The sequence below is a fragment of the Microcaecilia unicolor genome, chromosome 6 (assembly GCF_901765095.1).
Source record: "Microcaecilia unicolor chromosome 6, aMicUni1.1, whole genome shotgun sequence".
Taxonomy (NCBI): Eukaryota; Metazoa; Chordata; class Amphibia; order Gymnophiona; family Siphonopidae; genus Microcaecilia; species Microcaecilia unicolor.
The window spans coordinates 188,430,056-188,451,250 of record NC_044036.1 but is presented as its reverse complement, the minus strand read 5'-3'; the positions used below and the strand labels follow the sequence as shown (position 1 = coordinate 188,451,250).

Below are 21,195 nucleotides of genomic sequence, written 5' to 3'. Positions count from 1 at the left end.
TCTTGTTGGTAGGTCTATGAGGTCTGTCATATATCCCGAGGCTTCACTGTGGATAATTTTATGGACCAGGGTGCAGATTTTGAAATCAATACATTCTTTGATTGGTAGCCGATGTAGTTTTTCTCATAGGGGTTTGGCACTTTTGAATCACGTTTTACCAAATATAAGCCTGGCTGCTGTGTTTTGGGCGGTTTGTAGTTTCTTAATGAGTTGTTCTTTGCATCCCGTGTAGAGTCCATTGCAGTAGTCTGCATGGCTTAGTACCATTGATTGTATCAAGCTGCGAAATATTTCCCTTGGGAAGTATGGTTTCACGCGTTTCAGTTTCCACATTGAGTGGAACATTTTCTTAGTTATAGTGTTAACTTGGCTCTCAAGTGTGAGTTTACAGTTGATAGTAACGCCAAGGATTTTCAGGCTGTCTGAGATAGGGAGGGTGTAATTTGGTATGCTTATATTTGTGGGTTTGTATGTATTGTATTTGGCTGAGAGGATGAGATAGTGTGTTTTGTCGGTATTGAGTTTTAGTTGGAATGCATTTGCCCATGAGTTCATGATGTTTAGGTTGAGCTTGATTTCATTTGCAATTTCTGTCAGGTCGTGTTTATAAGGTATGTATATTGTGACGTCGTCTGCATAGATGAATGGGTTGAGGCCTTGATTGGATAAGGACTTGGCTAGTGGTGTCATCATTAGTTTGAAGAGGGTAGGTGATAATGGTGATCTTGAGGTACTCCGCAGTCAGCTTTCCACGGTGATGATATGTTCGATTTAGATTTCACTTGGTATGTTCTCGTGGTTAGGAAGCCCTTGATCCAGCTTAGTATGTTTCCACCAATGCCGTAGTAGTCTAGGAGTCTGATTAGTATATTGTGGTTTACCATGTTGAAAGCACTAGACATGTCGAATTGAAGGAGAAGTATACTATTGCCTATTGCTATTTCCTGCTTGAATTTGGCCAGGAGAGTTGTGAGTACTGTTTCAGTGCTATGGAGGGGACAAAATCCTGATTGTGATTCATGTAAGATTGAGAATTTGTTTATGTGTTCACTGAGTTGTTTGGTTACCATGCTCTCCATCAGTTTGACTACAAGTGGGATAGATGCTACTGGGCGGTAATTGGTGAGTTCACTTGTCTTTTTCTTGGTGTCTTTGGGAATTGGGGTGAGTAAGATGTTGCCATTTTCCTTAGGAAAGAGACCTTGTTGGAGTAAGTAGTTTAGGTGGGATGTAAGGTCTGTTTTGAAGCGGTTGGGGGCGGATTTTAATAGATAACTGGGGCACGTATCCAGTTTGCAATGGGTGTCGAAGAACTTATGAATCGCATGGGTAACTGTTTTGGTGGTGAGGAGAGTGAGGTTTGACCAGATTCAATCGATTGTCTCACTGGCACCATATTGAGGTAGTTACCTTGATAAAGAGCCAGGGTCTCACAAACAATGTGCAGTTTTGCCAGCCACAATGTCTCTCCAGTTGCAAGGGTAATTCTAAAAGTCCTTGGCTGTTCTAGCTGTGATGTTGATTTAGAATAGCAACCTTGTTATTCTAGTACACTGATGAGCAGATGATCGAAAGCCCCATGCTGTTCCAAACAGTGCTCTAAAAATAGTGCTGGAGCATCACAGGGCTTTACCACCCCTATGATCAGAGATAATAGCATGCAAATTTAAGCACACTATTATCTCCGATCATAGGGTAAAGTGCAGGAGGATTGTGCCTCAGCATGTGCTCAGGCACAATTCTCCTGCACTTGTTTGACAACTTCAGGGGGGCTGGAGATCTGGTGGGTCTTCAGCCCCCCCAACCCCCTAGTATCCCCTCACATGGAGCCCTGGTGGCCTAGTAGGCTATGATTCAATCCTCCCTCGACCTGGTGGTCTAGCGTCCCTTCCCCACCCCTACCTTCATTGGAGGAAGGAGGTGACCTCCCTCCTCTTCCATCGGCGCTGCCTCAATGTCATGTCAGTTATTGATGTCATGCACACCTTGAGACAGCTCGGTAGTGAAACTCTGGCCACAGTCGGATTGACTGAGCTATCCTGCACTTTTGTGTCTACTATTGTCTAGAAGTTAAGTATTTTTTCAGCTGACCCATGTGATTTCCTCGATGGTAAGGACCCAACCCCCGGATAATGTATGGAATCTGTTTGTGTTGTCCATTCATTGTTGTAAAGCAGTTGCCAGAATGTTTTCATGTCTACATGACCTCTTGTTTTGTAGGATGTGTGTTCTTGTGTTTGGTGTGATCCCGCCAGTGTAGGGATAGATTTAGTTTGTAATGATCAGACCGGGTGTTTCTGACCATTTAATATCTGTTATTATGAAGTTCTGGTCTGTTGAGAGTTTGCGTAAGATGAGGTCCAGTGTGTGCCCTTTGACGTGGGTTGCTTGCATTTGCGGCCATTTGAGATCCTACCGGTTAATCGTGGTACAGCCCTAGAGGACTCAACGCCACCTAACACTGAATAGTGACTATGAAAATATCATACCCATGAACTTAAAAAAAAAAAATGAAATGAACCCCCACCACTAACATAGGCCTAAGAACTCTTACCAAAACACTACACCTATAAATCATAAGAACTTACAATCTAAATGAATACTTTTAAATTGATCCTACTAAGTTATTCCTTAACACTGATTCACACAATTCCAACCACCCCATTCAAGGAGAACAACATGATACCCACACTACACACACACCAAAGACCGACAAAATGCAAAACACCATTGCAAACTGCCAAGAACTCAAACAACGAAAAATCACCAACATGCGGACAACCACAACAGAAGAGAAATAAAGGACCTACTAAAATAAAGGAACGACAACTAATAAAAATCCACACATCATCAAATACGGAACCATACCAAAAAATTCTAGCGGGATACACTAATGCCAGATCAGTAATCAATAAAACAGAAACTATAACAGATTGGATCACAACAGACAATCTCGACCTACTAATGATCAGTGAAACCTGGATCCATGACCATAAGGACTCCATAATTTTGGATCTTTGCCCCCCCCAGGCTACAAAATTACCCATTGGACAAGAAAAGAAAAAAGAGGAGGAGGCCTAGCATTAATCTATAAATCTCACTTTACTGTAACAACAACCGCAGAATCTATTACACCTAAACTTGAAATCGCTGCAGTTAAAATCAACCATACCGCCCTACTTGACAACTTAAATGTTATCTTGTTTTACAGACCACCAGGTAATTGGCAAGACTGCCAATCACACTTTATGGATTTCATATCGAACACTTGTGTTTCTAACTCCAACCTACTCATAATTGGGGATATAAACATACACCTAGAAGACCCTAATGCAACCAATGTATGGGAATGCAAAGACTTCCTCCAGCTATGGATCTCAGCTGGCCTAGAATGCAAGCCACCCGCGCCAAAGAACACACAATTGACCTTATCACATACAAACTATCTTCAGACCTAAACCTTACTCTAACAGATACAAAATGGACAGAGATACCATGGTCAGATCACTATAAACTAAACATCACCCTACAATGGCGGAAAAAAGGTACACAACCCAGGCAAGATCCCACAACCTACACTACAAGAGGCCAAATCGACCCTATAACATTCTGGCAACAGATATACAACAATGAATGGACAACTCAAACAGATTCCAAACACTACTTACTAAACTAGGACAACAGATGCAAGACTACACTAGACAAAATCGCACCATTACAAAAAAGGATTACACGAAGACAAAACTCAATACCTTGGTTCAATGAAGAACTGAAATTACTAAAAGCACAAGTTAGGAGACTTGAGCGAGCATGGAAAAAAATGAAAGACGAACACACACTTAATGCATGGAAACAAATGCAAAGAAAATACAAATACTCAATAAGACAAACTAAAATAGTGTACTACAAATCCAAAATAGGACCAGACTACAAAGATGCACACAAACTATACCAACTCGTGAATAAACTAATAGATACCACACCGGTCTCCACAGATAGTACAGACACCCCATCGGCAGACAAACTAGCCAAATACTTCAATGAAAAGATCATAAAACTTCGATCCACACTACCTCTCAACACCAATGACCACGAAAAATTCATGGACTGCCTGGACCCAACTCCCGGCGAATACCCAGCAGATCGAACCTGGAATAACTTCGATCTACTAACATAAGAAACCATCACTCAAGCAATCAACAAATTCTCCAAAACACACTCCAAACTAGATATTTGCCCCAGTAACCTAATAAGGGTCGCCCCCAAATGCTTCATAACAGACCTTACATCACACCTGAACTATATGTTAAAACACGGACTCTTCCACAAGGACAAAGGAAACATACTACTCACACCTATACCCAAAGACTTAAAGCATCCATCCCCCTGATAGTCAAACTAATGGAAAGTATGGTAACCAAACAACTTACTAACTACCTAAACAAATTCACAATACTACATGAATCACAGTCAGGATTTCGATCCAACCATAGCACTGAAACAGTGATAATCACTCTCATAACCAAATTCAAACAACTAATTGTAACCGGGAACAGTGTACTGCTCCTACAGTTTGACATGTCCAGCGTGTTCGACATGGTTAGCCACCAAATACTCTCGAACATCCTAGACTACTTCGGGATTGGAGGAAACGTACTAAATTGGTTTAAAGGCTTCTTAACAACAAGAACATATCAAGTAATCTCAAACTCAAAAACGTCAACACCATGGAAACCTGAATGTGAAGTACCACAAGGATCACCGCTCTCACCAACCCTGTTTAACCTAATGATGACACCATTAGCCAAATCGCTATCCAACCAAGGACTCAACCCATACATCTACGCAGACGATGTCACAATATACATCCCGTTCAAACACGATATAACCGAAATCACAAATGAAATCACACACAACCTCCAGATAATGAACTCATGGGCGGACGCATTTCAACAAGCTAAATGCAGAAAAGACACAATGTCTCATCCTATCTTCACAATATAACACAAATAAACACAATACTATAAACACCCCAAACTATACCCTTCCGGTCTCAGACAGCCTGAAAATTCTGGGAGTCACAATTGACCGAAATCTAACAATCGAAGACCATGCGAAAAACACAGCAAAGAAAATGTTCTACTCAATGTGGAAACTTAAAAGGATCAAACCTTTTTTCCCATGGGAAGTATTCCGTAGCCTAGTACAATCAATGGTGCTAAGCCATCTAGATTATTGTAATGCCATCTACGCCGGATGCAAAGAACAAATCATTAAAAAGCTTCAAACCGCTAAAAGCACAGCAGCCAGACTCATATATGGGAAAACGAAATACAAAAGTGCCAAACCCCTAAGAGAAAAACTACATTGGCTCCCATTAAAAGAATGAATTGCGTTCAAAGTCTGCGCCCTGGTCCACAAAATCATCCATGGAGAAGCCCCGACCTATATTTCAGACCTTATAGACTTGTCAATGAGGAACGCAAAAAGATCAGCACGCACATTCCTCAATCTCCATTACCCCAATTGTAAAGGACTAAAATATAAATCCACATACGCAACCAGTTTCTCCTATATCTGCACACAACTATGGAATGCACTACTGAAGGCCATAAAAACAACACAAGACCTAACTATCTTCTGAAAACTACTGAAAACTGATTTGTTCAAGAAGGCATACCAATAACATCCATCCTCCATACTAAACAATATGACGACACATGAACTAGATTACGAACTCTTATCTCTTGACTGATTAGCCTCTTTGTTTTCTAATGATCAAGAAAACCACTCTATTCCCTATGTCAATTAAGATCTTTCTATAACCGACGACCTAATAAATGTTACAACCCAATCTAACACTCAGGAACCACTATGCAATACCATAATATATTCTTATTTGCCATGTATGTATGCACCTCAATGCAATGTCTTTTGTAATTTTGATACCCGGAAATGGCAACCGCCATTATGGCAAATGTAAGCCACATTGAGCCTGCAAATTGGTGGGAAAATGTAGGATACAAATGCTACAAATAAATAAAATAAATAAATAAATGGAGGAATTCCTTACAATCTCATGTGTTAATTGAGTTTGGGTCTTCTAGGTGAAGGTTGATGTCTCCTAGTACTAGTAACATACATAGTAGATGACGGCAGAAAAAGACCTGCATGGTCCATCCAGTCTGCCCAACAAGATAAACTCATATGTGCTACTTTTTGTGTATACCTTACCTTGATTTGTATCTGTCATTTTCAGGGCAGAGACCGTATAAATCTGCCCAGCACTATCCGTGCCTCCCAACCACCGGCTCTGGCACAGACCGTATAAGTCTGCCCAGCAATATCCTGAGGATCCATTCCCTCGGAACAGGATTCCTTTATGTTTATCCCACGCATGTTTTGGAGTCAGCTACACATGTGTTTGAGATGAAGTCCATGAAGTTAGTTTGGTCTTTGTTCCAGTTGCCTGGGGGTCTGTAAAACAGGACACAATTCAAATGGTCGCGTAATGTTTTGCTATGGATTCTAAATGATGCTATTTCAAGCTGGGGTGTCACGGACTCGGCATTGATTTTGGTGGTGAAGTGGGATCTATAAATTAGTGCTATACCTCCGCATCTCTTTCCCTTTCTGGTCAGTGTATGATTTTGTATCCTGGAGGGCACAAATCTAGGATTATGGGGTCCTTTTAGTCATGGATCCAGGTTTCGTTGATGAAGAGTAGGTCAAGGTTTTCTGTCATGATCCAGTCTGTTAGTATTTCTGTTTTGTTTACTGCAGATCTGGCGTTGATGTAACCCACTTGGATTGTTTGGTATGGGTCTTCTGCGTAAGGTGTTGTGTTGACCTTTATTAGTTGTCGTTTGTTTGTTGTGGTATGCTTGTTTGGACCCTTCTTTGCATTCTGTAGTAATTGTCTGCATGTTGGTGTTCTTCCTCTGTTTAAGTTATTGTCAGTTTGATGAGGTGTGGTGTGTCTGATCAGTCTTTGGTAGTTGTACAGTATGCGTACAGTATTATGTTCTGTGAGAGGAGTGGTTGACGTAAGGTGGAGCAATGTTAAGGAGTAGGTTATTAGCAGTAATTTGAAGGTGTTCATTTTGGTTATTATTTACTGTGGGCTTCTAAGAAGACCGTGTTCTGATGGCTGGATGCGTGAGTTGCTTATGTTCTTTGGGTGGGTTTGGTGTTCTGGGCTTGTGTGCTATAGCAACTTGTCTTTCAGTTTATTGAGGTCTGGCCTGACTTGTGTGCTGCAGCAGTTTGTCTTTGAGGTTATAGAGGTCGTTTCAGGTTAAATTAGGTCAATTGTGGTTCTCTGGTATTACCTTGTGGTAGTGGCAAGCCTCCAAAGTCCTCCTTTTCTCGGCTGTTTCCATCTCTGAGCAGCCGCCTGCGCCTACTCACCATCAGATGCTCCCGGGCACGGGGACTCGGTTCACTCCCCAAATGAGTGCAAGCTGCCCCCACTAAGGCGTCTGGTGCGTGTGGCTCGGGACAGCGTGGGCTGGTCGCATGTTTTTCAGGTCTTACTCGTTGCTGCTGATGGTTGCTCCTCCCATTTGTCTTCCCCAGCACATACTGCGTGCTCAGCTCTTTCTCTCCAGCCAGTCGGCGCTCCTGGAGGTGCAGGTGGATGTCGAGGTCCGGCAGATAATGCTGTGTTCCCGAGACTGGGAAGCGCTGCAGTCGACTCTTGGCAGCTCTCAGCGGTCCATCCGAGGAGGATGTCGGCGGGATGGTTTGGCTCGACAGCGTCTCCGCTCGACCCTCCTGGCACACCGCCACAGCAGCCCACGTTCACCTCGGTGACTTCCGAAGGCACTAGTGGGTGCCAAGGCCTGGTAGGGTGGCGCTGTGCTTCCAAGATAGTGAGGAAGCCGCGGCTGGCCCACAGCGGCTCTGTGCAACTCGACCGGAGAGGGCGACCATGAGATCACTCGATCCTCCAGGTGAGACCGTTGTCTGTCGACCAGGACCAGGCAGCAATCGTCTGTTGACCCTTTGGTCCGCCTGGGGGTCGTACAGCCCGAGACCAGCTAGTTTTCCCAGCTGATTTTCCGGCCAGGGTCGTCAGAGCTAGCTGCTCCTGTGACCTCTAGGTAGTGGCCATCTTGCCATTAGCTAACAAGCTTAAGAAACAAGCATATCAAAACCTTATCCCCTCTGTTGTTGATGGGGCCAGGATGGTTTATAAAGATTTGCAATCTATACAAGATCAGTTCATTCAATATTATTCTATATTGTATACACATGAGGCCAAGCCATCCCAGAAGGATATTCATTCCTATTTGGTGGAGGTGGCCCTGCATCATCTGACAGATGGGGAAGCGATTCACCTGTCTAGGCCAATCGAATTAGATGAAATATAATGGGCTGTTATATTATGCTAGACGTATATCACGCTAATACCATAAATAGTACCAAGTGGGTTACATATTAAACAAGAGTGAACCACATGTTCATATGTTACATACAGTATCATTCAGGGGTCCTTTTATTAAGTTGCGGCAAAAAGTGGCCTGCGGCAGTGTGAGTGCATCTTTTGTGTGCACTCCGGGCCAGTTTATACCATATTCTGTAAAAGGGGCCCTTTTTTAAGGGTCCGGAAAATGGACGTGCAGCAAAATAAAAACTAGCACACGTTCATTTGGGCCGGAGACCTTACCGGTCTTACATGCTAACTAGGCAGTAGGTATGCAGCGCATGCACACACTGCTGTCTACAGCCGGGTAACTGCCACATGGTAGACAATAGTAAATATTTTCTACCATGTCTTTTCAGCATGTGCCAAATTCAGAATTGCTGCCCAGGGCACACGGTAGCTGGGCGGTAATGCCAATTTGTGCCCTTTGTAAAAGGGCCCCTCAGTTAATAAGTACAGTAAAGATGAGAAAACATCAGCTAAATAAGTTTCTATACATTGAAGTACTTCTGAAATAAAAAAAAAGTCTTAAGTGACTTCCTAAAATATAGATAATTATCTATCAATGCAAGTTCTAATGGTAGGGAGTTCCAAAATGATACTGCCTTATAAGAAACAGAGGTAGACAATAATCCCTTAAATCTAACATTATGGCTTCTTTCTGTCACTTTGTGGTCTATGTAGCAAGTTATTTTTTCCTGATAGGCTATTTTTCTCTGTTTGATTATTGTTTTGCAAATTATTTCTACATAGTGATTTTAATTTCAAGTTTGTGCTTGTAAATTTAAGTAAATGAAAAAAAAAGGACCTGCACTTTCTGTGGATATTTTTCCATACAAAATTAAAAAGCACAGATTTGAAAGTGTAATCTCTGCAGGTTATTTCTCCTTCCTTAATTTAAGCACACCCCTGGATTACTCTACTTTTTCCTAGTTTAAAGTACATAGGTGGACAGCCACATATATTTTTAGCTAGGTAAGGGGTGGGCAATTTTTTCAGAAAGACAATTTACTCAAGGGTCTGTGAAGAAACATTGTGTTTTAAGCCTGTAAAATGTAATGGATATTTTCCTGCATTAATTATGTCTTGAACTGTATTTCTCCTATTTAGCTAGCAGGTGGTGTTTCTCTGCTGTAAAGCTGTTACAGGGAATGAATGCTCTTTTCTTTAGTTTAACACAAACAGGAAGCAAGATGCAGTATATTTTTGAAATGTTGTGTTCTGGGCTCTGATTGGCCTGGAGTTTGCAGCTAACTAGCAGTTACTGGTTTTGAGTTCAGTCCTTGCCAGGAAGAGAAGAGAGAAGGATCTCTTTGCTGAGGCTCAGTGAACAATTATATGTCCTGACCTTCTCATGTACTTTTTAGAATGTAAACAAATGTTTAGTTAGTTTTCTAATTGATCCATTTTTCAGTTACCTGTTATTGTTTGCTGATTGCACATTTTCTGTCCACTGTTCAAGTTCTGAGAATAAACACGTTTGTTTGTTCACCCTGCCTGCCTGGACTGATAAAGAATAGTGGTGGTTTGTGTGTTGGGTCTATGAATGCTTTCTAGGAACTATGGGGCCACTGGGAGCATGGTTCTAGTAACCTAGAAATCACTAGGGATAATTTGAGAGTGGGAGGCTCGCCCAGAGGTGGATGTGACCCAGTCAGTGGGAGGAGGGTGCTAGTATAGAGCACAAGCGGCAGGTGCAAGCAGACCTGAACTGTGCTGAGGATATTTATTTATTGCATTTGTATCCCACATTTTCCCACCTCTTTGCAGGCTCAATGTGGCTTACAATACATCATGAATAGTGGAAACATTTAAGAAAATATATGTTTAGCATACAGAAGGATGTTGATAGCATGATAATGATAAGACATATTAGTAGTTTAACAAGCATAAATTATAAGGCAGTTCTGGATATTTGTATAAGAGTTCATATTTGTTGATCTTTGTGGTATGCCTTGTTAAAGAGATGGGTCTTCAGTAGTTTGCAGAAGTTAGTTAGTTCATAGAGCATTTTTAAGTTGCGCGGCAGCGCATTCCAGAATTGTGTGCTCAGGTAGGAAAAGATTGACGCATACATTCGTTTGTATTTTAGACCCTCTAAGTGGTAACTGGGCAGCATGCGGCGATGCCCGATTACCACCATGCTAGGAAAAAATAAAAAATTACTGGAACATCGGAAATGGTGTGTGCTTGACCTGGAACTACTGCTGGCAGCTGCGTTAGGCCAGCGGTAGTTCAGATTTAGCCACTTTGTAAAAGACCCCTCAGGTAATTGTCTTCACAAACTTCCCTCCCAGTCATCAAAACAGTTCAGCATAAAACAAAAATCACTTCTTCTCAATATTAGAACATCCCAAGGCCACCTCTACCCTCGTCAGTTTTCACAATCTCTATTTTAAATTGAACTCTGCCTAGAAAATGCATGTCGTTGATTGGTATATTAGAAATGTGTTCAAACAAAAAAATAAATAATTGCTCTATCCCTCCCCAAACACAGAGCATCAGCTAAAGCCTCCTGACTGGAGTCCATACTATAACAACAAAAGCCATATGAATCAATATCAGACCAAGAAAATCAAGAAAACTCCCGTCCAAAGCAGCTGGAACATACCATAGAAGGTGAGATACCCAAAGAGCGCTGCCAGGAAATACATGATGAACATCACACTGATAGATATATTGGAAATATGCTGCATCTTCTTTTTGGAAGGGCTGGAAACAGGGAGAAAACACAAATGTTTATCAAGACCACACAGGAAAATTATTTTTAATACAATAATCTCACAAAGGACCTATTCTTAACCCAATATTATTACAGGAGGCTTTGGTGTTCCCATCAGAGTATCATTTGCACTATTTTGATTTTAGCACAATTTGCCAGCAGCAGGGAAACTGTATTCCTCCTGGCAGTGTAGACTGGGGAAAACAGTTTTAATGGTAAGAGGAGACTGTTTGAAGCGAGGGAAATTGCAAATGAATATGAGTTTGGTCCCAGGTCCCTGAAGGTTCATCTTGTTTGCAGGAAGAGGGGAGATTTTGCCCAGAAGCACCCTTTTTGCTCCAAGGACCAGGGCTGGCCCAAGAGTATTTTATTTCCTAGGTAAACTTTCAGCCATGGGCAACATGGGCAGCACAAGGTCCTAGCTCACCGCCCTCATAGCCCAGCATCTGCTCTTACCAACACCTGCCCCCCATGTTTAGTATTTCCCCGATATTCCCTAACCCGCTGTGTTCAGCATCTCATCTCCCCCTTCCTACCTCCCCTCATCCAGCCTTTCATCTTCCTTTCCCAACCTGCCCCCTACTGCTGTGATTGGCCCCAAGCAAGAATGGCAGTATATCAAATGATGAAAATAATTACATTTCTTCCTCCATACCCCCACCCCCATGTCCAGCATCTTTCCCCTTTCCCTTCCCCTGCTACCACCACCACCACCATCATACCTCCATTTGGGATAGAAGTCAAAGTAAACCAGCATGCTGTAGAACATTCTAGCAGAGGCCTGTGCTTATGTGCTTCCATATGTCTTGCCTCCTCCAATACAAATTTCTTCTTAGAGATTGCAGGGCTTGACTTCAAGCCTGTGTTGAAAACCCTGGGCTGGACTAGCAAAAGCTTTAAAATGCAGCTTTGAGTCCCACACTGAGTGGGAGCCACACTGTCAACTGTCACTAAGTTTTGCCACCCTAAGTGGAAGGCTAATCTGCCTAGTGGTAGGAAATGTCTGACAAAATTGGTTTTGAAAATACCAATTTGGACTTTTTGTGAGAAAAATGTCCAGATGCAGATTTATTTGAAAATGAGCTCCATAGTAACCTACGGAATTTTGCAAGTGTGCTTTAAAAATCATCCCCTTAACATGATAGGTCCCTTGCATTGGAACAAGCTTTCACCACATTTTAGTCTTGATATTTCTTTCCATGCTTTAAGAATGGCCTCAAAACATATTTATTTCAGGTTGTGTTTGGAGAATAAGTTATACCATTGCAACTGGAGCCTGGACTGATGCGGTTTGCCTCAAGATACGGACACTATTTTCCTCTTGACTTATACTTTAATTATGTAACTCTGACTTCTACTATATTTCTTTTTATTTTTCCTCTTAATAGACTTTTTAAAAAAATATTTGTTACAGTAAACCTCTGAGACAGTAATCCCATCAGTGATATATCAAATGCTAACAAACCTGAAACCTGACTCTTTTGACAAGCAAGAGACTCCCTGGGATCATGTTCTGGTGGATGGACAGGCAGGATTCAGGTTGGAGGAGATTCTGGACTTCAGAATATTTCCTGGAAGATGCAATACCTAGTCCCCTGGAAAGGCTTCAGTGCTTAGGAGAGATTCTGGGTCGATTTGGCTGATTTTCATTTTCCTGCTCTTCTGAATAAACTTTTTTCCCAAACATCGAGTTGTCTGGAGGCCATCTTTAGCAGATAGGTTTGCGTGTGTGGGGGGTGGGGAAGGGAGAAGAGTAAAGTTCACTAGGGGCAATTAATACCCTTACATCAGCCCTGGGTGATATAATTAATTAATCTAAATGAGTGGTGGTTGTAGTAACCTCAGTTTAGCAGAGTACTGTAACTATAAGCCAGCCTTGAAGAAAATCAGTGGAAGTGAGACAGGGACAGACAGAACCTGAAAGTTCATTACAACTTACTTCTTCAATTCTGTGTAAATGGGAAGGACCTCTGGGTGACAAACGAAAGCAAACGCCATAATAGGGATAGTGTATGCTGTCTGAAAATGAAAGAAACAACGAACACTCAGTGCTGGACTTCCAATATCAATACATCAGTGAAAAGAAATAAAACAACATTGATATGACTACTTCATACTTTTTCCATTCTGTGTTGAGCTTATGGATAAAAGGTCTAGTAAAAGGTAAAGTAATTGTAAAACTAGCAAAGAAAAATGCTCTAATCCCAGCACAGAAAAATAATAATATATTTGGCAAACCTGTAAAAATGGAGGACTAGCTCAAAAATCTTTGCAAAACAATGCCATACACAGTAGATAGTTTTCAAAGTCATGCATTGCCTAAACTATTTTAATGTTGACCACTTTTTACAAATTGTTTATAAGTTGGTTGCCGATGAATTAGGTTATCACTAGTCTGCCTCTAGAGGTTGTTTACTAATGGGTTAAATAGGTAAAAGTTAAAAAGGTGAGGAGCTTGTAGGGAATTAAAAAGAAATCTGAATTGAAAAGTTGAGGTTTGCTGAATTTAATAAATCAGTTTGTGCAACTTGTGTGAGAGGAATAAGTGTTGGTGGCGAAAAGTCATGGAATATATTTGAAAATTGCATTTTTGTTGTTGAATGTTTTGTAGGGTTCATACAATGTCAGACAAACATTTTTGTAATTCGTAAAAAGTGGTCAACTTTAAAACTTTTTAGGCAATGCATGATTTTTGAAAACTATCTAATGTGTAAGTTAATAAGTTGGTATCGTGTTTCAAAGTAAAATAATAGAAGAACTTTGTTACAGAAAGATTATAAGACTCAAGCAGATAACATAAAAAGTTATCAAAGACAAAAAGGAAAAAACAAAGAATAAAGGAAATAATTAACCCTTGAGTATCACAGTCCAAGTCCACAAGAAAGGAAGAGAGGCAACAGAAAAATGACTATGTAGGAAATGTTACATAATTATCTAGTCTACTAGCTAATAATAACACACAAATCCTATCATTCAGAAGGCTTTGGTAATAAAGCAACATCTTTTTTCGAATCCAGAAAAAATTTCAATTGTTTAGGGTCCCAAAAATATAAATCTGCTAAAGAGATTAGGGCTTTTCAGCTTGGAAAAAACACAGATGAGGGGAGATATGACTGAGGTCTACAAAATCCTGAGTGGTGTAGAATGAGTAGAAGTAAATCAATTTTTTACTCATTCCAAAAGTACAAAGACTAGGGGGCACTCGAGGAAGTTACATGGAAATACTTTTAAAACAAATAGGAGGAAATATTTTTTTCACTCAACAAATAGTTAAGCTCTGGAACTCTATGCCGGAGGATGCGGTAACAGTGGTTAGGGTATCTGGGTTTAAAAAAGGTTTCGACAACGGCTTGCCCCGGGATTGGTAGCATGGAACGTTGCTACTAATTGGGTTTCTGAAACAATGAAAAGTAATGTTCTAATCAAGTAAAAGTGCTGGAAACCATGTGAGACGACTCAAAAATTCTAAATATCAACAGAGAAAACTCTCTGAAATAAATCTAGCCTGGAGGCATCATACAGCAATTATATAAGCTATGAGATCTCCTAGAACCCAAAGCTATTAGCACTTCATACATACTAATCGTCTGCCTCCAATGCTATAATGTCTTTTTTTATTATTATTTTATTATAAACAATCTTTAAAGCAATTTAAAAGTCAAAATTAGCAACCCCAGTACTTAACTGATACAAAGCTGGCACAGAGCTGAAGGTAATCAAAACTCCCGTCGCCCAGTACAAAAAAAGCATGGCGTTTCGGTTCCACAGAACCTGCTTCTGGGGTGATTTCAACCAGGTCACTGAATGATATTACAGCCGCAACACTCAAGCGGCAACTGTCAAAAAGAAGCTGAGGCTTTTAGCCTCAAAAGATTTATTTCAGAGAATTTTCCCTGTTGATATTTTGGATTTTTGAGTAGTCTCACATGGTTTCCACCACTTTTGCTCGATTAGAACACTCCTTTTTATTGATTCAATTTCTTACTTTGGAGTGGTATATTTTCCCTTGTTTTCTTTTCTGACTAATTGGACTTCTGCAAGGTACTTATGACCTGGCTTGACCACTGTTTGGAAACAGGATACTGGGCTAGATGACCATTGGTCTGACCCAATATGGCTACTTGTGTTCATTTAAATGTTTCTGTCATATCTTCTTTTTCCCTCCTCTCTTCCAGCCTATACATGTTGAGGTTCATAAGTCTGTTCTTATATGTTTTATGTCCAAGACCGCTTACCAATTTTGTAGCCGCCCTCTGGACCGACTCCATCCTTATATCTTTCTGTAGGTACAGTCTCCAGATGGGTGGTGGTAACAGCTCCCCCCCCCCCCCCCTCTAAATGGCCGCGCAGCAAGTGCTTTACTTCCCGTACAGCCATTTCCTGCAGGAAGGCAAGACTTCCCTTTTACCAGCTCTGGTAAAAGGGGGCCTCAGCGCATATGTAAAACACGCGTCAATGTCAGCGCCCTGCCCCCTTTTGCCACAGCTTGGTAAAAGGGGGCCTTAGTTCTTGTGGAGGAGTAGCCTAGTGGTTAGTGCAATGGACTTTCATCCTGGGGAACTGAGTTCAATTCCCACTGCAGCTCCTTGTGACTCTGGGCAAGTTACTTAACCCTCCATTGCCCTTGTTACAAAATAAGTACCTGAATATATGTAAACCACTTTGAATGTAGTTGCAAAAACCTCAAAAAGGCAGTATGTCAAGTCCCAGTTCCTTTTCCCTATTTGAGATTCTACATGGAATGTTGAAACTATTTGTAGATTCTACATGGAATGTTGCTACTATTTGTAGATTTTACATGGAATGTTGCTACTATTTGAGATTCTACATGGAATGTTGAAACTATTTGTAGATTCTACATGGAATGTTGCTACTATTTGTAGATTCTATATAAAATGTTGCTACTTTTTGTAGATTCTACATGGAATGTTGCTACTATTTGAGATTCAACATGGAATGTTGCTATTCCACTAGCAACATTCTATGTAGAAGCCTGCCCTTGCAGATCAGCAATGCGGGCGCGCAGGCTTCTGTTTCTGTGAGTCTGACGTCTTGCACATCAGACTCACAGAAACAGAAGCCTGCGCGGCCGCACTGGTGAACTGCAAGGGCAGGCTTCTACATGGAAGGTTGCCAGTGGAGGAGTAGCCTAGCGGTTAGTGCATGATCCTGGGGAACTGAGTTCAATTCCCACTGCAGCTCCTTGTGACTCTGGGTAAGTCACTTAACCCTCCATTGCCCCTGGTACAAAATAAGTACTTGAATATATGTAAACCACTTTGAATGTAGTTGCAAAAACCTCAGCAAGGCAGTATATCAAGTACCATTTCCCTTTTACTTCTTTCATGAGGGATTCAATGTGCATCCAAGCATTCAGTATGGACAGAGGCAGAAGTTGTAATGAGAGCCTGAAGCTTTAGGGGCTCATTGTTTCTTTGCCATATTTCAAATGCAGGAGCTGTTGTACTTGTGGATATAAGAAATGAAAATGGCCTATCAAAAGATAAACCAGAGAATGTCATATGCGAGGTATCTTACTGCATTATGATGCAAAATAGTAACAGATGCTTAAGTGGGTGAAGTAAGGTGTAATGAATCAATAATAAATTGCTCATAAATTGTGTGTAGGTATGCATGAGAAAAAAGGTGGGAAACATAAAAATGCTATGCTGCAAAGATTTCTTTTGGATAAGGATTACAGGCACAACACATGTCAAAACTGAATTTAAAAAAAGAGTAAAAAACAGTCTAATACAAATAAAAAAGGAAGCAAAGGTGTGCAAAATTGAATGAGAAAATGTTGAATACATGCCAAAACAAGAAGTAATGAAAACATTATGGATATAAATCAGGCCGTCAAAACCTATAACAGAATGCTGTGAATGGGTCAATATATAACTTGAGCAGGCAAGAGCAAGAAGTCAACAGAAATAAAGTGGAAACCACAAGACTTACAAAAAACAAACAAACAAACTATAATTTAGCTCTTAGTTTAAGCCAAAGGGATGGAGAGTGTTGAGTTTATATATGAATTTTCGGTCTCCTCTATTCCGTCTTTTCTATGTCATCCTGGTGCCATCTGCTGGTCAGATGTTTAATTACAAAACAATTTAAATCACTGACAATGGTTAGCTGAATGCCAGTGTTCAACTAACTGCCTGATTGATGCAGCTTCTGTGTTTGATTATCCAAGTTTTAATCATCCTCTTGGTTTTACTGATACATGTGAATTTTAATTTTATGTTTATTTTTAATTTTATATTTTTTAAATGTAAGTAGAAGGACTCCTGACCTAGGCACATGCCGAAACATGGCCGTGCCAAGTCACTTCTATGCTTGTTTATTTATTTATTTATTGCATTTGTATCCCACATTTTCTCACCTCTTTGCAGGCTCAATGTGGCTTACAATACATCGTGAATGGTGGAAGTATATAAGAGAATAGACATTTAGTATTACAGAAGGATCTTGGTAACATGATAATGATAAAGCATGATAGTAGTATAACAAGTAAATATCATAATACAGTTCTGGATATATGTGGAGGAGTTCACATTTGTTGATCTTTGTGGTATGCCTTATTGAAGAGATGAGTCTTCAGTAGTTTGCGGAAGTTAGTTAGCTCATAGATCGTTTTTAAGTTGCGCGGCAGCGCGTTCCAGAATTGTGTGCTCAAGTAGGAAAAGGTTGACGCATGCGTTAGTTTGTATTTTAGACCTTTACAGTTGGAGAAGTGAAGGTTGAGGAATGTGCGGGATGATTTTCTGGCATTCCTGGATGGTAAGTCTATCAGGTCTGTCATGTAGGCTGGGGCGTCTCCGTGAATGATTTTGTGAACTAGAGTACATATTTTGAATGTGATGCGTTCTTTAAGTGGAAGCCAGTGCAACTTTTCTCTTAAGGGTTTAGCACTTTCATATTTTGTTTTACCGAATATGAGTCTAGCTGCAGTGTTCTGGGCTGTCTGCAGTTTCTTGATTATTTGCTCTTTGCAGCCAGCGAAGAGTGCGTTGCAGTAGTTTAGATGATTGAGTACCATTGATTATACCAGGCTTCGGAAGACAGTCCTTGGGAAGAAAGGTCTTACTCTTTTTAATTTAAACATCAAATGGAACATCTTCTTGGTTGTGTTTTTCACGTGATTTTCAAGTGTTAGGTGTCGATCAATGGTAACTTCGAGAATTTTTAGGGTGTCCGAAATTGGAAGACTCAGTTTTGGTGTGTTAATGGTGATAAATTTGTTCGTGTTATGTTGAGAGGTGAGTATTAGGCATTGGGTTTTTTCTGCTTTGAGTTTCAGCTGAAATGCATCCGCCCATGAATGCATGATATGTAGACTTTGGTTGATCTCATTGGAAATTTCCTTTAAGTCTTGTTTAAATGGGATGTACTTGTTACGTCGTCTGCGTATATGTATGGTTTAAAGTTTTGGTTTGATAATAGTTTGGCCAGGGGTATCATCATTAAGTTGAATAAGGTTGGTGAGAGGGGGAATCCCTGTGGAACTCCGCATTCAGATATCCATGTGGCTGATGTTGCCGAATTAGATGTTACTTGGTATGATCGTGTGGTTAGGAACCCCTTGAACCAATTAAGAACATTGCCTCCAATTCCGAAGTACTCGAGGATATGTAGTAGTATTCCATGATCAACCATGTCGAAGGCGCTAGACATGTCAAATTGTAGAAGTAGTATGTTCTTGCCTGTTGCAATCACTTGTTTGAATTTTGTCATGAGAGTAACTAGTACTGTTTCTGTACTGTGGTTAGACCGAAATCCTGACTGGGAATCGTGTAGTATAGAGAATTTGTTTAAATAGTTTGTGAGTTGTTTGGTCACCATCCCTTCCGTTAGTTTGGTTATTAAGGGAATTGATGCTACTGACCTGTAGTTGATTAATTCACTAGCACTTTTCTTTGCATCTTTGGGTATGGGGGTGAGTAGAATGTTTCCTTTCTCCTTCGGGAAGAGTCCATTTTGTAACATATAGTTCAAGTGGTTCGTTAGGTCTGTTATAAATTGTTGAGTGGCGGATGCCATGAGGTTGTTTGGGCATATGTCTAATTTGCAATGAGATCTGACGAATCTTTTGAGCGTTTGGGAGATGAGATCCTTCGATAATATCTCGAAGTTGGTCCAGGTTCTATCTGCTGGGTCTCAATAAAGCTATCGATTGGTGGACTGTTACTCACCTCTGATAGGTTGATTGAGCATTTAAAGATAGGGCACATGCGTTGGCGTCCTTCTGCCCTGGACCAGGAGTGCTGACTGTCTTCCTCCTGGTGGTTTGTTCGTCGAGTAAGATAAGTAATTGTTTCAATTTTTCATTATTGTTATAATATGAGCATTATAGGTACTATTATAAATTTGTGTTCACAGATTTTGTTCTCCTGATGACGCCGTTTGGCGAAACATGTGACTACATGTAGAGAGTGTTGAACAACTATGGACTTATGTGTATACACTGTTTTAATTTCACCATGAGTGCACAGCATTAGAAAATTATAAAAAAGAGTAGTATAGGTTTGGGACAAGTATAGTTGTCTACATTGTTAGCTCTGTCAGCCCTAGTGGCGTTTAGCGTAAGGTTAAGATCATGTTATGTATAGGTAGGAAGGGAGGGCTGATGGTGCAATGATGCAGTATGTGGTTGATGAGAGTTGTGCTTGACAGCTTTACTCTTGTACCCAGTTCTGAGCACTGTTCACATTCATTTTATGAGTGTTTAAGATTTTAGGTTGTACCATTTTGCTCTATTAGGTAGGAAGTGTTAATTTAGTATCATAAAATTTTATGTACACATGTTTCTAGTATTCAGTATTGCATATAATTGTGAGAGACCTCATATTTTGTATATTCCCAGTTTATTATGTTTAAGGATAAATCAAGGTCAGGTACACATATAAAGTAGTACACACGTGTTTATCTTGCTGGGCAGACTGGATGGACTGTACAGGTCTTTATCTGTCATCATGTACTATGTTACTATGTATTTGTCCACATTAAATTTCATCTGCCATTTGGATGGCCAGTCTTCCAATTTCCTAAGGTCTTCCTGCAATATTTCACAGTCCATTTGTGTTTTAAGAACCTTGAATAGTTTTGTATCATCTGCAAATTTAATTACCTCACTCATCGTTCCGATTTCGATATCATTTACACATAGGTTAAATAGCACCAGTCCCAGTACAGATCCCTGCCCACTCCACTGTTCACCCTCCTCCATTGGGAGAAATGACCATTTAACCTTACCCTCTGTTTTCTGTCCAATAACCAATTCCTAATCCACACCAGAACCTTTCCTCCTATCCCATGACTCTTTAATTTTTTCAGGATTCTCTTATGAGGAACTTTATCAAAAGCTTTCTGCCACAGAGAATAAAGCAACAGAGGAATAGTTGGGTCACAGTGGGCTCGGGTAGATTATGACCTATGGCACAAAGGCATTCATCCTCCCAACCTTTGCCCCCTACATAATTCCTTTGCTGCATTGGATCATCATGATGCTGAGAAAAAAAGTACTGGTGTGGAGCCAGAGGCAAGGAATGTAACACAATCTAAGAGACATCACCTAAACAATTACAGATTGATGCAAAGCAGAAAATTCTTACTGCTAAGAGAGTCCATTATCAGAGGCATTAACTTAGGAACACAGTTCAAGGGTTCCAGACTAGTGAAATGCCTTCCAGGATCCTCAGCTACCAGAGGTACTAACCAAATACTAAATGTGACCTGAAAGGAGAGTAAGGATTCTAATATTGATGTTGTAATCCACCTGGGGACAAATGGCTTGACCTACAATAGCAAGTTTAGAGCACAGAGCATTCCAGAAGCTTGGGGAGGGACTAGAGTCTTTGGTTCAGACTGCAGCTTTTTTTGAATTCCTACATGTGGGAAGGCAGAGGAAAGTCTATGTAAAATAGAGGAATTCACTAAGTGGCTTGAATCCTGGTGTAAAGAACAAGGTTTTAGATACATGGGAGGATGTGATACTATGTGGAAAAACAACAGGATACACTGTAATAATGGGCTACAACTTTTTGTG

At 40.6% G+C, this 21,195-nt stretch overlaps 1 protein-coding gene across 1 annotated transcript in view; it reads right to left on the bottom strand.

The window, feature by feature from the left end:
* The window catches only part of SLC38A3 (solute carrier family 38 member 3), a 255,214-nt gene that overhangs the window by 21,138 nt on the left and 212,881 nt on the right, over positions 1-21,195 (bottom strand). The window contains exons 11-12 of the mRNA XM_030207217.1: positions 13,090-13,169; positions 11,040-11,140 (exon numbers count right to left, since the gene is read on the bottom strand). Of these exons, the coding sequence (XP_030063077.1) occupies positions 11,040-11,140; positions 13,090-13,169 (181 nt within the window). The remainder of the gene's footprint in view (positions 1-11,039; positions 11,141-13,089; positions 13,170-21,195) is intronic.